The 16,607-nt window shown below is 40.3% G+C and overlaps 1 protein-coding gene across 1 annotated transcript in view; it reads right to left on the bottom strand.

Moving 5' to 3' along the window:
- The window catches only part of LOC306755386 (sodium/potassium/calcium exchanger 1-like), a gene marked incomplete at both ends in the record, with an annotated part of 31,683 nt that extends 17,723 nt beyond the window's left edge, over positions 1–13,960 (bottom strand). The window contains 3 exon segments of the mRNA XM_079239751.1: positions 68–176; positions 12,927–12,949; positions 12,952–13,960. Coding sequence (XP_079095877.1) covers positions 68–176; positions 12,927–12,949; positions 12,952–13,960 — 1,141 coding nt within the window.
- Between the last annotated feature and the right edge of the window lie 2,647 nt (positions 13,961–16,607).

The raw sequence follows: 16,607 nt of genomic DNA, 5'->3' as shown, positions 1-16,607 counted from the left end.
TTGCAGTGTCTTTTAAATCCCATTCAGTCACCAGAAAGTGCATATATTCAGAACCACCATCACATACCTTCTCCCAGTGGGTCCAGTGTGTGGATCATCAGTTGGAAGATGGTGTTCCGCAGTGAAGTGTTGTGGAGGGAAGCTGAACTTCCACCTCTCTGGAGGACTGGACGCACCTACAAGTCCACACAGACACCGTCAGTCATCAGACTGTCACAAACACACGGTGGATGAAACACTCAACCAGTGAGGATGTGTGGGACCAAACAGCCTCATGCTGCACTTTCTTACTCGAAACAACCCAGCAGGTCTTTAGTAATGAGTTGTCGCACAGAACTTTATTGGCTGTTGGATCCATTTCATTTGGACCAGGTGTGTTGAAGCAGGGATACATTGAAGACCTGTAAGGCTGCGGTCGTTGTGGGACTGAGTTGACCAGCCCTGCTCTAACCAATACGACCCAAAATGGTAGTTGGAGCCATTTCTTGTTTATTTCTTCACTTATGTTTTTGTTTTGTATGGTCCCAATGGGTGAAGAGGCACACCAGGTTTATTGAATGGCAACCGCAGGTGTTGCGGGGCTTTTTAATTAGCTGGGGTGCATTAGGATGTCAGTTTTTACCGCTCTCACCTTTTTTAGTCATTTGCACCTTTTTGATTTAGGCAAGAATGTAATCAGTCAAGTCATTATTATCAGCAGAATGGAAAATAAATGAGAATCTGACCCAACATGGACTAATTTTTTTAATAAGCGCGTTGGAAACAAAATCTTTCCCCTCACCCAGGTGAGTGACTTAACGCTCTAGTCACTACAGAGGTGGAGCTTGACACACTGCAATCCTTTGATTGTTTGAAACAAACGTAACTTCCTGTACGACCCAGCACAAAAACAAAGCAGCAATGGCTTTTGGCCGTGATTGTCAAGGCTCGTCTTCTTCTCGTGACAAACAGCCACACGGCATGTAGAACGATCGCCATTCTTCTCCATTTTAGTTGTGTCTTGGAAAGTTTCCAAGTTTTCTCTCTTAACCTTTATGATCTCTTAGCCTGTAAAGCGGTGAGCAGGATGGAACACCGGGCGTTTCTCGTTCCGATAGATGACGCGGCACCAGTACCGCCAAAGCTTTGAATCAGTTACAGCTAAACTGTCCAATCCAGACCTGCACCCATTGGTGGAAACGAGGCTCAGGGTACGAATATTTCTGTGCTGTGGTATACCAATTACTATTGCTCAGTTTTAGTTAAATAAAATGTTCATGGATAAAGGAATTACCACGATGTGACTAAATACCTGATATAACATCTGTGTAGCATTAACTTCACACCATGTCAAACCTTGGATGAGCTGGCTTGAACCTTGAATTTCCCCTCGGAGATGAATAAAGCACCTTTTATTTGACTTGATTTGATACATTCCAACCAAACATTGACTGACTATTGTCTACATACAATGCCGAGCAACCAGCTATCTCACTGCTCTGCCTTTGTCACAGAAATGTTTCTTTCTTGCATGCAAGAACTTCATCTGTCTGACAAGAAAATAAGAAAAAACTGCTTGATATGTGAAGAGTGGAGCTGAAATGACACTTCACCGCAGATCTGGCAACATACTAGCTCAGCCAATCATATTCACGCGCCAGCAACTGATTGAAGTTAACCATTGACTGAATGTGCATGTAATTAGACACTATGGAGTGACTTTGGGATGAACCAGCCGTGGAGGTTTCAGTGCCATGCACTGGCAGTCAGAGAGAGTTTAGGATCACCACTAACACCTGCCCCATTTATCAGATGCTACTTTCAAAAACCTTTATGACAGGCACATCGGTGTATGATACACTGACTACCAGCCAGTGTGCACTTTCCTATTAAATCTAAAAGGAAAGGTTATTTTTACTCAATCCTCTGCAGTCAGGACAGGACAAACCTGCCATGTAGCTGACCGAAACATTATGATTCCTGCAGGATGTGGTTAATATTTCACGTCTTGTGTCTTATTAGTCCTGCTAAAAACATGTACAGTTTCCAAATGGGAATCAAGTGTTGTTGTGTAGTTATTTAACTGGTTTTTATGCTTTGTGACCTCAAATACTCCAACTGGGTAACTTTAAAGGTGGAGTATGTAAGATTTTCAATATTTTCAAAATAAATTTTAAACTAAAAAAATAACTACTATCATAATTAGATAGTTCATGTTGGTTCCAGTCTGTCCATTTTTGATGTGTTATTAAATTACAAGTTTAATTAATGACTGGAACCTACATGTTCAAAAAACTATCTAATTATGATTGTAGTTATTTTATTAGTTAATTTATTTTGAAAATACTGATAATCTTACATATTCCACCGATAAGGTTAAGATGAACTTTTGGAGAGTACATAAACCAGATGAAACTGGTTACAGTGGGAAGCTGTCAACCTCTAAGACAAACAGAACACCAGAAATATGTTTGTGTTTATCCTGAGCAGGAAGCTCCGTTCAGGAGTAAGTGTGTACTTTCAGCGTTACATTTAAATGTGTGTATGTTAGTAAGAAGGAAGGAGGTGTGTATTGTTAGGGTTAAAGAGAAGGGACTGAAAGCAGGTCGCGCGCTTCACCCAGGGTCTGCTCCTCGCTATAATCTGTACATATGTAAATAACTCTTTCGATCTGTGCTTCGGTACCATGCGTGAACCTGACGGGGATTGGTGCTTCTCCAGGTCTGTATTAAGAGCAGGGTGATACCTCCACTCTGAAGTCTCCTTCAGATTAGAGTAGAGGTGTCCAGCTCCGGTCCTCGAGGGCCAGAATCCTGCAGGTTTTCTATGTATCCCTGCTCAGACACACCTGATTCAAATTAATTAGTAGTAGAGCTTAATCAGTTGTGCACATCATTGGCTGTTTGATCCATTTAGTGGAAGCTAGATGTGTTGGAACAGGAAAACATGGGAAACCTGCAGGACAGCGGCTCTCGAGGACTGACTTTGGACACCCCTGGATTAGAGGAACTATACAATTCTTCCACAGTTGAATTCTTAATCCCAAACAGCTTCTTCGACTAAAAGTAACCAAACCCCAGCAGACTCAAGAGTCAGAAACGCCCTCAAACACACTAAAAGATGTGTTCACAGATATTAAATCAGCCAAACTTCTGTCCATAATGGTTTGAGTGGGTGAGGCTTTCATACCCTGAGATGGGATTTCTCCTCCTGTGTGTCCGCCTGCAGGTCGTGGCGCTGAGGGCTTCGCTGGGGGCTTCGCTGAGGGCTGCTCGGAGGTGGAGGGACTGGTTTGGATTTCTCTCCATCTTTTGGTTCTGGAGGAGCGGGAGGAGCAGGAGGAGGGGGAGCGGGTGCAGGAGGGGCAGCCTCACTTTCCTGTGAAGTCAGCGACAGCAGTTCAGTTTACTATACACATCTACATATAATCATATGAATGAAAACTTGCTTGGTATCACATAATCATGGAACGACTGAGGTTTGCATGTGCACCACTCTGCTATCAGTAACCAAACACGTTTAAGTCAGTCCTGATGGATAAGACGGGTCTGAAACTGTGTCTAAACTGATTTCACATCCATCAATAGTAGTAATAATAATAATCCCCGACCTCTTGTCTCAGAGTGCCTGTTTAGACAGAACAAAAAAAGTCTAATTATCTAGTTAAAACTAAAGGTCTAAACACGTTTCTCACTACTAGCAAAAAGATAAAAACAAAACAAGAAGTCACAAACCTCAAGCCTTGACGTGGCTCCTTTATTACCTTCCTGAGGCGCTGTGTCACAATCCAGTGTTAAACTGGATTAATTTCAACTTATACTTCATGTTTTATGTTGCTAAAGTGTTTTTATTCATTTATTTGTCCTTGATTTATTCAGGAAGGTCCCGCTGTGATATGAGAGTTTGGCGGCAGCCGACGTAGAAAAAGACCACAAAGAAAGTCTGCACCCATCTGATTTAGAGGTTTATCTTCACATCATCGCTGTGAAGAAGTTGCTCCAACCTACACTACCAGTCCAAAGCTGAACTTTAGACTGGTAGTGTGGATTTATCCTTCCTGTTTGATGCATTTGTCTGCTCCCTTTATTTGTGGTGCCAGGCGCAGTTAGTCTCTGGTCTCCTTCTCACAGCAGATTTATTTACCCTGATGAAATAAATTAAAGTCCTGCTTGAGAAGTGAGAAATCTCCAAAACCTAATCTGTGCTTCTAAACCTGTCCTAAAACTTAGTTATTTGTAGGATTTAAATGAGCTGCTCTGGTTTCAAAGCAGGACAAAGTCAGCAAGCCAAAGAAGGATTGATGCCATTGGGAGAATTTACGCAGGAGACACTGTAGCTTGAGCAGGCCTGCTGGTAAATATGTACAATCAATGAGACCAAAGAGTAGAGGAAGAGAAAACACATAAAAACAATAAAAATAATTATAATTTTTTAAAATGGAAAATAATAAATAAATAAATAAATATGTAAATAAATGAATAAAAATAATCTTTACAGAGTGACTGTGGTGTTTAGTTCAATAAAAGCACACTTGATTTTTTTTTTTTTTTTAGGGAAAATTATGCCCTATGTGCTAGAGCTAAATTTTTAAAAAGAATATATGATCAAAATAAATATTAAATTAAATTAAAAATACAACAAAATAAAATTATATTAAATTAAATTAAATACAACAAATTTAATTTAATTTAAATTTAAAATACAACAAACAAATTAAATAAAATTAAATACAACAAATTAAATTTAATTTGATTTTAAAATACAACAAATAGATTAAATTAAATGGAAAATAAATTAAATGAAGAATAAATAAATTAAATTATCTCTAAATTTTCTGCTCCCTATATGGGTTGGGCCCAGCGCAGAGTTCTGTTTCACTGCCATTAATTGAGTTAAATCAATTTCAGTACTGATTTTCAGGGACTATGTATTTTAAAAACATCATTACTGCTTTATAACAAAAGAACATAATGGAGATTTTAGTGATTCCCGTACTACAGTGTATGTAATTACGGTGTGTGTTTTTCCTAAAGGAACACATGTTGACAACAAACTGGCTTCAGACAAAACTACAAAAACGTGATAGTTAAAATGCTGAAACAAAGTTCTGCATATTCATCAGGGAGACATCAGCTGCTTACTCTGCAGGCCTGCTGCGAAGAAATAAGTCTCATTTTTGTTTATTCTGAGGACGTTTTAAATAATCTTTTTGGTTGAAATCACATTTCGGTTCTTCCTGACTGTGACAGTGACATTTTTTGTGGCACGCCGTCTACAACACCTGGAGTCTTTCTGTTCAGTACCATCAAAGGGTTTTCACACAAATGCAGGCTGTCACCTGTTCAGACCCACAAATCAATGTTCCTCCGTCCGTGCAGCTCCAACGCCAAACAGATGAAAGGAAAAAAGATTTACTGTGTATGAAATGCGCCTGGTAAGAAATGCAGAGCAGAGACAACTGACAACTGTGTCGATGGTCGTCTTTGTTTTTATGTTCTGTCTGTGTAGCTGGACATGAGTCACAGGTGTAACCAGCATGTAACCAGCGTGTAACCAGCATATAACCAGTGTATAAACAGCGTGTAACCAGCATATAACCAGTGTATAACCAGTGTATAAACAGCGTGTAACCAGCGTGTAATCAGTGTGTAACCAGCATATAACCAGTGTATAACCAGTGTGTAACCAGTGTGTAACCAGCGTGTAACCAGCGTGTAATCAGTGTGTAACCAGCATATAACCAGTGTGTAACCAGTGTGTAACCAGCGTGTAACCAGCATATAACCAGTGTGTAACCAGTGTGTAACCAGCGTGTAACCAGTGTGTAACCAGCATATAACCAGTGTGTAACCAGTGTGTAACCAGCGTATAACCAGTGTATAACCAGTGTATAAACAGCGTGTAACCAGCGTGTAATCAGTGTGTAACCAGCATATAACCAGTGTATAACCAGTGTGTAACCAGCGTGTAATCAGTGTGTAACCAGCGTGTAACCAGCATATAACCAATGTATAACCAGTGTGTAACCAGCGTGTAATCAGTGTGTAACCAGCATATAACCAGTGTGTAACCAGCGTGTAATCAGTGTGTAACCAGCATATAACCAGTGTATAACCAGTGTGTAACCAGCGTGTAACCAGCGTGTAACCAGCGTGTAACCAGCATATAACCAATGTATAACCAGTGTGTAACCAGCGTGTAACCAGCGTGTAACCAGCGTGTAACCAGCATATAACCAATGTATAACCAGTGTGTAACCAGCGTGTAATCAGTGTGTAACCAGCATATAACCAGTGTATAACCAGTGTGTAACCAGCGTGTAACCAGCGTGTAACCAGCGTGTAACCAGCATATAACCAATGTATAACCAGTGTGTAACCAGCGTGTAACCAGCGTGTAATCAGTGTGTAACCAGCATATAACCAGTGTGTAACCAGCGTGTAATCAGTGTGTAACCAGCATATAACCAGTGTATAACCAGTGTGTAACCAGCGTGTAACCAGCGTGTAATCAGTGTGTAACCAGCATATAACCAGTGTGTAACCAGTGTGTAACCAGCATATAACCAGTGTGTAACCAGTGTGTAACCAGCGTGTAACCAGTGTGTAACCAGCATATAACCAGTGTGTAACCAGCGTGTAACCAGCGTGTAACCAGTGTATAACTAGCGTGTAACCAGTGTGTAACCAGCATATAAACAGCGTGTAACCAGCGTGTAACCAGCATATAACCAGTGTGTAACCAGTGTGTAACCAGCATATAAACAGCGTGTAACCAGCGTGTAACCAGCATATAACCAGTGTGTAACCAGCGTGTAACCAGCATATAACCAGTGTGTAACCAGTGTGTAACCAGCGTGTAACCAGTGTATAACTAGCGTGTAACCAGTGTGTAACCAGCATATAAACAGCGTGTAACCAGTGTGTAACCAGCATATAACTAGCGTGTAACCAGTGAGTAACCAGTGTGTAACCAGCATATAACCAGTGTGTAACCAGCTGCTGCAGTCCCATCAGGGTCCTCATAATGATGTCAAACTTGAGAAAAGACTCAGCTGCATCAATGAAACTCTCGACTGTCTGACAGCTTAACCGCATTTCTAATTCTGAAAGCTTTCTGTCTCATTTCCTTATGAAAAATGGTTTGATATTAGAACCATGTGCTCTGTCATGTACATATTATTATATGTTTATTGCATTGTTAACGATTGTTGTACATTTGTGTTTATTTATGTATTTTATCATGTTTCATTAACCTGTAATGGGAAAATTAGCCTGAAGAAATAAATTTGGTAAATTTAAATGTTGAACTTCATGTCAATTAATATGCATTGCAGCAAAATTGCCTTGAAAGCAAAAAAAAAAAAAGGGTAGGGTCTAAAAACTAGTTTACGTTAATGGAAACTCAGTAAATCCAACTCTAACAAGTTTTGTATCTGTATTTTCATACCTTACTAATTAGTAATTAATAGGCTGAATTTCAAATCAATTAAAGACGTTTTGAATCTTATCAGATATTATTTTGCGACAGCATCACGACACAGAGTTCTTCCACAAGCTGCACACACGAACACACACAGCTGCTTCTGCTGCATAAAACTAATTTAACGCCATTTTTATTGTCCTAAGAGCATCATTTCCTATTTTTATGGGAGTTTATGTATTTGTTTGTCGTCACATATTTTATATAACAGCAGGAAGGAACCACAATCTTGCTTTGTGTGTGTGTGTGTGTGTGTGTGTGTGTGTGTGTTTAGTGTAGGTCATCATAATAATGCAAGAGGGGACCTTTAAATCTGCAGCTCCTCAGCTGCCTGTGTTGGTCCACTAAGCTGACAGTCGCTCTTATTTCTCTCAAGCACTCAGTAACTCTACAGATCCTGGTCTAACGCGACAGTCTTGAGTTAATGATGAGAAAAATGAGGAATGAAATACATTTACCAGGTAAATATAGCACACATCAAGGAATATTGTGCATTTTTTCCGTCTCCATCACTGCGCTCCAACATTTTTGTCCAGACTAGTGAAGTATGACGCAGCACTAAAGGCAAGAATCAACTAATTGTTCTGCAGATTATTCATAGAACTGAGTTAAAGCCTGACTAGGCAGTAAATATTGGGCTCAGTGGAACAGACACAATGTGTCAGACAAGATTTACTGGCATCTAGTGGTGCAAATATTCATGCAAAGCACGGTTATGAATGGATGGTGGCCATCAGTGGCCAAAATTCTCCCCGAAATAAACACGTTTTCATCTGTGAGTGGATCCAGTGGTGTCAGGTGTAACAATAACGGCACTACAGGTAACTGCTACATTGTGCACGTGTGTACTGTCTTCTTCTATGGTGATTGAGGTATTACCATAGGCCAGGTGTGCCCAAAAAAGGTCCTTCAGGGCTGCTATCCTGAAGGTTTTCCATGTTTCCCTGTTCAAAACACACCTGGCTTCCACTAAATAGATCCAAATGAAGTTCTGCACAATGAGTAATCAGTGACTGTGGCTCTTGAGGACCAGAGCTGGGCCCCGCTGCCATAAACTGTATAAAAGATGGACAAACGGTTTCCACTGTTACCATCTTGGCAGTGTGACACGTGATGTTCCTCTCGGATAAAACAAAAATGGGGTAAAAGGTGGAGATTAGAGGGGGGCTTTGAGTGTGGGGTTGGATGATTGACACATATCAAACTCCAACCTGCCTGTAGCTAAGCGCTAACTGAGCTAATCTGGAGCGAACGGGAGCTAACAAAGGAGCCGCGTTGTTAGCCAGCTAAAACTTACAGTTTCGTTTCACCGTTTTCTTGCAGCCAGACATATCGTACCTGTACATCAAAAGGACAGGTAGTATGCCAAATTTCAAGATTAAATGACTTTAAAAGGGATGAAATGTAAAAATTCCCTCTCCCCACAGTTGTCATGAAGGTAAACCTGACCCATGAAACCTAAGATGTTTTTTTTTAAGCAGGCTGTAGATATGTTTATTTCTCCTGTGAAGTTGGCCTTTTTGACATGAGACTCTATGAGGAAAAACTCCCTTTTGGAGCCCCCAGTGAAGGAATGCTAAACTGTTTAGCATTTCTGCATAGGCTTCACTTTTCAATGGTGAAGGTTGCTGCTTGGGCATTACTTATCCCTAAACAGTGCTCCAGCACAATGGTTCTCAAACTTTTTGAAGCAGGACCTCCAACATTAGGAATGCACCGATACCGATACCAGTATCGGTATTGGCTCATTACCAAGTGTGTGTTCTCGTACTTGGTGTTAATACAAGTGTACCGATACTACAACCGATACCCGAGACCACACTAGTCAGGCCAGTGCAGATGTGTTTGATGACATGCTTCGGACGTGTTTCAAAAGAAATAAATGCCTTAAATGTTAAAATGTAACATTTTTTGTAACACTAAAAGTGAGATCTTTGTTTCCAAAACAACACATTTATAGTTGTATTTAGGTTAAATGTGCCAAATCAAAATAAAACTTGTTGAAATTGTTAGATCTGTAATGTTATTATATTTGTATGGGTGAGGTAACTTCAGAAAGGACGGGTGGGTAGCAATAATAACCACAATAATGTTCATATAAAAAGATTTGGTATTGGTAGTGATCGGTATCGGCAGATATTCAATTTTCAGATATCGATATCGGATCGGTACTCCCAAAAAGTGGATCGGTGCATCCCTACCCAACATAACATACACTGAAAGTCCAGTTTAAAAAGGGGTTGTCACTTCATGCACAAGGTTGTTTGTCCATTCAGAGACACCGTAGTAAAAACAGTGGCACTAATATGGCAGCTGCCGTGTATGTGCACCTCTGCCAAGTAGATATAAAATGTTCATTCTCAGTGTATAAAAACATAACAGTTATTAATAAAGTGATTACATACCAATGGAAACAGAGTTTAATGGGATATTTGTTATAAGATGCATTCTTAACATTAATCCCACCTAAATACCACGCTGATACAATGATTTAAAAAAAACTATAGAAATATCCACTTACCCAGATGATGATAATTGGGTATCTTTGTACTCTGCTTAAGAAAAAAAAATCCATATGTTTAACATCTTTTCCCTCGCTAATCTACTTTGCAATATGTACCCTGCAGAATACATATAATATAGGTTTTGTCAGATTTAAAGTTGTTTGTGGCTAAATCATTTATTTAGTAGTAATAGTCAAGATTAAACAAAAATAAAAACTTTTATAAGGTCTTCCTAAATTTTGCATTGATGCTGCTATATTACATTAGGAGAACCAGAGCAGGGAGATGTTAATGAAAAGCATTTTAAATAGTACCTTCATTGGCATCTGTATAGTTTGCAATCCTAGTTTTGTGAGAAGCTGCTCATTTCTTTAATGTGCAGAATATTTTCCTGTTGCTGTGCTGAAGTTGCCTTATTTTGCCAGATACCAAAGGCGTTAATGTTTTACACTGCTAAGGAAAGGCAAAGGAAAGGAAGTGACGTCTGCAGCATGTCGTATTAACACAGCTGCTCACCAAAGATCACAGTCAGTTTGCATATTTATGGTAGTAACATGAAAACTAAGCTTGACAGGTTCATGAAATGTGTGTTTATGTGTTGATGGAGGACATGGTGAACGGATTTAAATACAGCAGGAAAAATGCAAGCAGCATTTTTTAACCTTACACTCTGTTCAGATAATACTGCATGTCCACCATGCTTCCAGGAAGTCATACTTTGCACTTTTTTTTCTTTATCAATATACAGATAAAGACATGTTGTCAGCATTGCCAGAAGATTGCGTAACACTATACAAAGACTCGGTGAGAAGTTTAATCCACTGCTCGACATTTTCAAGCTATAAATGCTGAATATGAGTGATTTTTGTCTGTTTTATGAGGGTAAAACCGTTTTAATTCATATAATCTGTCTGCTTGGCTGTTATATAACTAGAGGAAGGAGACGATTGTCATGCCAGTCATGTCTTGCTCCTAAAAAACTCATCTTCATCTGTTGACAGCCAGAGACATCTCCAACCTGTCTGCAGACATTGGAGCAACACTACATGAGGCTGTATGGTGTGATCTGTCCATCTGTATGCACCACATGGCAGAACTGCAAGTGCTGTAGCCGGTAAGGCAGCAGCGCAGGTGAAATGTGGTCTGTAGGGTCCATTTCTGCATAAATGCAGAATGGAACAGCTTTATTAGGCAGCACAGTGGCCTAATGTCTGATTTATGTTCCAATGTTTATATAAAAAAAATAACAAAAGAATTTAGTTTTGCGACTTCATTGAAAATAATTATGTGAAAATGAACATTTTTTTTAATGAATTGGTAAAAGTTAAAAAATTTAAAAAAAAGACAAAAGAAAAACACATTACAGGGTTGAAATGTTGACTTATGTCCATAGAAAGACGGATAGAGTTGTTCTGTTTCAGTCTTTGGAGATCATAACAGCGTTTTACTTGCCTGTCTTCCCCCCATGCGAGTAAAAAACTTTAGAATTCCAGTTTCTGTTTTTCTTAATGACCTGTCCAGGAAGCACCCGCCTCTCGCCTCATAGTTGCTGGGACAGGTTCCAGCTTCACCGTGACCCTGAGCTGGACTAAGTGGTTAAAAGTCACTGGATGGATGTTATTCCTAATGGGACTCCAGGAACGGATCTCTCTATAACTGCTTGATTTTCACTTATTTACTCATTGTCTAGTCTACTTCACTCCCAATCAAAACTACCATATCTGCAATTAATGAAATTATTTTAACCCTTTAAATGCCAAACTGCTTACAGGATTTTACTGTTTTTATTCATAAACAACCAAACAAAAGATCAACATGACTTATGTTCCATATAAAACACATAGAGGACATGTGGATGTTTGCTCCTGAATAGATTTAAGATTTAATCTGTAATGCTTATTGATGTGTTTTTCGTAAATGGCTTGTTTGGTCTCCAAGTACCCATAAGTGTGGTAAATTTCAAATCTTACACACACCCACTCACACACAGACTAAATAAGTTAAAAAATAAATAAATAATACCTAAACCAATGCCATTACTAATATTCTGTATATTTAACAAATGATCTTAAAATTAAAATCAACTAAAACAAAAGAAAAAAAAAGCAGCTTCACAACATGAATTACACAGAAAATACCTCATTTTATGAGCATATTTGTTCATAAGAAATAGTAGCATGTCATTTAGTGGGTTAAAATCTTTGGAATAATTCCATATTAGGTATTTTTCATGAGATTGGAAACTCATTAAAAGCTTTGAGCGATGCAGACATGGGGAAAATATCCATCTGTCATTTTTACAGCAGTTTTATGGAGAAAAGTTTTTTGTACTCAGTTGATCTGAAAGGTTAGAACATTGTGTAAAGTGACACATAAAATGCTGAATTAAAGCTTGCAGGACAAGTAGCAAGAGGAAAGCAAGATGGAAAGAAGCTTAGCATCATGAACTGTGATGAGCAACGTGGGGCCGACTCATTAAGATATCAAACATTCCAGATTATTCCTTTCATGATTATTACGAGCAACAAGCATGACAAGCAAAGACCTAAACCAAAATGCTTTGTTAAAAAGTCTGAAGCAGATCTGCATTGTTGCATTTAGCTAAATCTGCTAGAATTTACTGAACATGAGACACTTTTTGTGATGATGATGTAAAGCAGAGCAGGAACAAGCAGGATTTCCTTCACTAACAGAGTCCTTGTTTGTTCTGTAAAACCAGATTTGTTTACATACTCAGACGGCCTTTTTGATCCAAAGAAGAGTGAAACAGCTAGAAGAAAATATTTCAGCTTTCAGAAAAAGACTAAACTAGAAAAACTGTTAAATTAAAGCTGATTATAATTAAGTTTTTATTTGGACCTCATGGCTGCATGTTGACTATACATTAGCATTAACTTCTCTCCTGCAACATCAATGGAAAATGATAATCTGCATCTCATCCTTCCTTGCAATAACATCAACTAGAAGTCTGCATTTATATAATTATTTCCTCCCAGATGTGTGTCTAAACAACTGACCTTTTCTGGCTCCTCCGCGGTCCACACCTTCACGATGCTCATGTGCTTGTTGAGCTGAGTTTTGATCATCTCCTCAATCTGACTGTTGAACTTCATGAAGCTCACGTAGCTCACGTAGCCCAGCAAAAGCAAAATGCTCTCCCACCACAGGATCATGTTGTCCAGGAAGAAGATGATGAGCATGATCAGGTCCAAGATGTAGAAATTCACATCCCTGAAGAGAGGCCACCAGGTGAGGTGCAGCATCTCCCGGGAGAAGATGGCACACATGCCGATCACAAACAGGATGTTGAAGACGGCGGAGCCCACAATGGTGCCGATGCCCACGTTGCTGTGGGAGATGAAGACGCCGATCAGGGAGGTGAAGAGCTCCGGGGCAGAGCCTCCAGCTGCCATGAACGTGGCCCCTGCCACGTCGTCAGAGATCTCCAGCTTGTCGGTGATGACCCCCAGAGCGGGAACAAAAAACTCATCACAAACAATCGCCAAGGCGACAAACATGTAGGACATGCCGATGATGTGCAGGACCACCCAGCCCTGTCGTCGCTGCTCCACTGAGAAGAGGTCCTCGGGGTAGTCGCCCTTCCTGTGAGGGGGCTGGGGCGGGTGGTAGGGAGGAGGAGCTGTGGTGGTTAGAGGCGAGAGAGTTGGAGGTGGTTTAGGAGGCTGAGGATCCACATAAACACACTGTTCAATATCAGTCCTGTTGACAATGACCACCAGAGGAGGTCTGGTGGTCTGGAGTGCTACTCCCTCCTCCTCTTCAGTCACATTGGATGCCATCACCTCCCGGATGCTGACTTCTACAACATCATCAGCACCTCCTCCTGCTCCATCAGAGTCATCAGTCTGCGTGGAGGCTTGTGGTCCTGACAGCCTGGCCTTCAGAGTCAGGGTGTAGACCAAACACAGCAGCACACCTGAGATGAAAAAGAGGAGGCGACTGCTCCTGAGCCTCCTCCTCTGAGGGGAGTGCATGTTCGTTGTCTGGACTCCGAACAGGGACTCAGATCAGATGCATGTCTACTGCTGGACCCCTCCTGTGCCGTTATGTGGCGAGAGGACGCCACGGACAGAGAACACACACGCACGCGCGAACAAAGTGGGTTTCATCCTTCACAGCAGCCAGCTTCAAAACGTGGAAGGACTGAAAACAGAAAACAAGACACTCAAAATCGCATCTTGACGAACATGCGCATTTTAATGTCCTGTGTGTGCAGATTTGAGACAAATCCGCGGAAGCGGCGCGCGTGTTTGTTGGGGCGATGGATGCAGACGACCACCTGTTGCTATGGCTACAGAATCACCCAGGGCTTCCTCCCCACCACATAAAATCCAACTAAAATCATTAAAGCACGTTAAAACCAAGGTGGGAAAACGTAAATCCTCCAAGTCAACGCAGTTATTCCATCATTTCAACACATTTTGCGTGGAATTAGTCAGAGCGCGCGCGTGGGAAATGCACACGTGCCGTCGGGGCTCATTGATGAAGCATTAAATCAACTTAAGCAGTGAATTAAGATGTCACAGTTGTTGAAAGCAGTAAAATATCTACAGGTGAAGGCGCGCGCTGGCTTTGATTGAGGCTAAAATGAGGATGACGCGGATTACCACGCAAGGTCGATGTAAATCGTTAATCCATACTCCTTCAGATATGAAATGTGTGCAGAAAAGGGCAGCAGAAGGCAGGGATGAGGCGCACGGCTCCTACCTGTACCGGCTGCTGCGCTCCTCGCCGCGGCGGCGCACCGTCCCTCCAGCTGCGCGCAACGGACGCAGAGATGCTGACTCCGGATTCTGGGGACCTACAAGGGCGCACCGCATGTCGGGGCTTGGCTGTAGCTCAGCATAATGCCGCTAAGAGGATTAGAAACACTCCAACACCTCTCACCTTCCCTTTCACTCATAACGCTGTATCAATAAAGCAACATTCATTCTGCTGGCACGGTCTCAGCTGCAGCTCCTGCTCCTGCTGGAGGAGGAACGGGGAGGTGATCTGGGCCAACTGGGGCACTTCACTCCTTCACTTTGGGGGTGGACAGGGTTGGACTTATTTCAGCTGTGTGGAGAATTAATTACACTCCTCAGGTTAAAGGACAAACTGTGAATTAATGAAGGTTTGCTCTTGATTTTAACCCAAAAAACGTTTGGAAGCTCCATTAACCCACCATGCTGATGGAAATGTCTCTTTTCTCATGTTAGAAGAGGAGAAATAGGGAGTTTCCAGAACTTAATCATGTTTATTTACCAAATCTATAAGAATAACATATTTAAATGTCTTTTTCTGTCCATTATTAGTGCATGTTTGTACGAGCAAGCCCAGATAACACATACTGATGTTCAATTATTCACAAATACCTGCATATAAACACCAACAGACGCCGTTTTCAGACTTTTTTTTTTTTTTTTTTTTTTTACTCCGTTTCAGAGGTGTTTCAGAATGAACCTACTTATGGATAATTTAATGATCAGTGGGTGAAAAGGTGAAGCTGTCCCTGAAAAGCACCATATTATTCTGAAATGTGTTTTGACAGGAACTACTGCATGTTTTGTGGTAAATACTTACAGAAAAGAAACATAAAATACGCAGGTGGTTCCTGAAAGGTATTAACATGGGATCAGATGTCTGACAAACCTAAAACGAAACCAGACAATCGGTTTTACGGGTCTGTTCTTCTTTCTGAGACTCTTGTTTCATATCTGCTTAAATTAGAGAGAAAAAAAAACATAAAACATGCCTCATCTCCTAAATAGGAATGTTTTATTTATTGTTTTCATCTTTCAAAACAGAAGTAAAACACAACACAGCAACTGGTCCAGATCTGCCAGCATAAATCCAGTGAGGCAACAACCATGCGCACCCTCAGGTGTGACCACACAACTTCCTGACAGACGAGAACCCAGTCGAAACAAACAGATTTCAGCAAACAAAAATAAATAATAAGAATAAACAAATTGATAAATGCTACTGGAATATTTCTGGAGTAAAACTGGAAAGCACAATGCAGATCTCTCAGCATTAGACTCCAATAATCAGTTGATATAAACAATAAAAAATAAAGTGTGTGTGTGTGGGGGGGTTATTAGCAATTTAACATTAGAAACAGATAGTTAAAAGAAAAAAAATGTTTTAAAATGATAAAAACATGCCTTTACTTCCTTCATTTCAGGCCAAAGTTTGGACACGTGTCAGGCTGAATTTTTATATTTAATATGACAGATGATCCAGATGAAACGTCATTAAATCTCCATTAAGTTCAAACATTTACAAAAGTTCCAGACATTTTTCTCTTCATGTAGAATGGAGAAAGAAATAACATCATAAAACTTTGGGTTAGTCGCCATTTATAGGATTCAACTCTTCAGGTTTGTATTTTCTCATTTATCTCATATTTCTGACTTTGCTCTTATGTTTACAATGATCTTTATCAAAACACAACCGTTAAAATGGTTTAATGTGACACTGAAGTTGCATCATGGTTCAAACAGCAATAAGCATGGCTTCTGGTTTAAATAGGTTAAAATGGTCCAAAAGAGGCTTTAATATGGCATGAAGTTAAAATGATCCTCCATCATGGTCATTTGCATACTTTTCTAAATATCCAAAGCTCCAAATGACTGATTC

The sequence above is a fragment of the Telmatherina bonti genome (assembly GCF_933228915.1).
Source record: "Telmatherina bonti genome assembly, chromosome: 1".
NCBI lineage: Eukaryota > Metazoa > Chordata > Actinopteri > Atheriniformes > Telmatherinidae > Telmatherina > Telmatherina bonti.
Note: the sequence above shows the minus strand (reverse complement) of the source record. Positions and strands in the feature narration are given on the sequence as shown.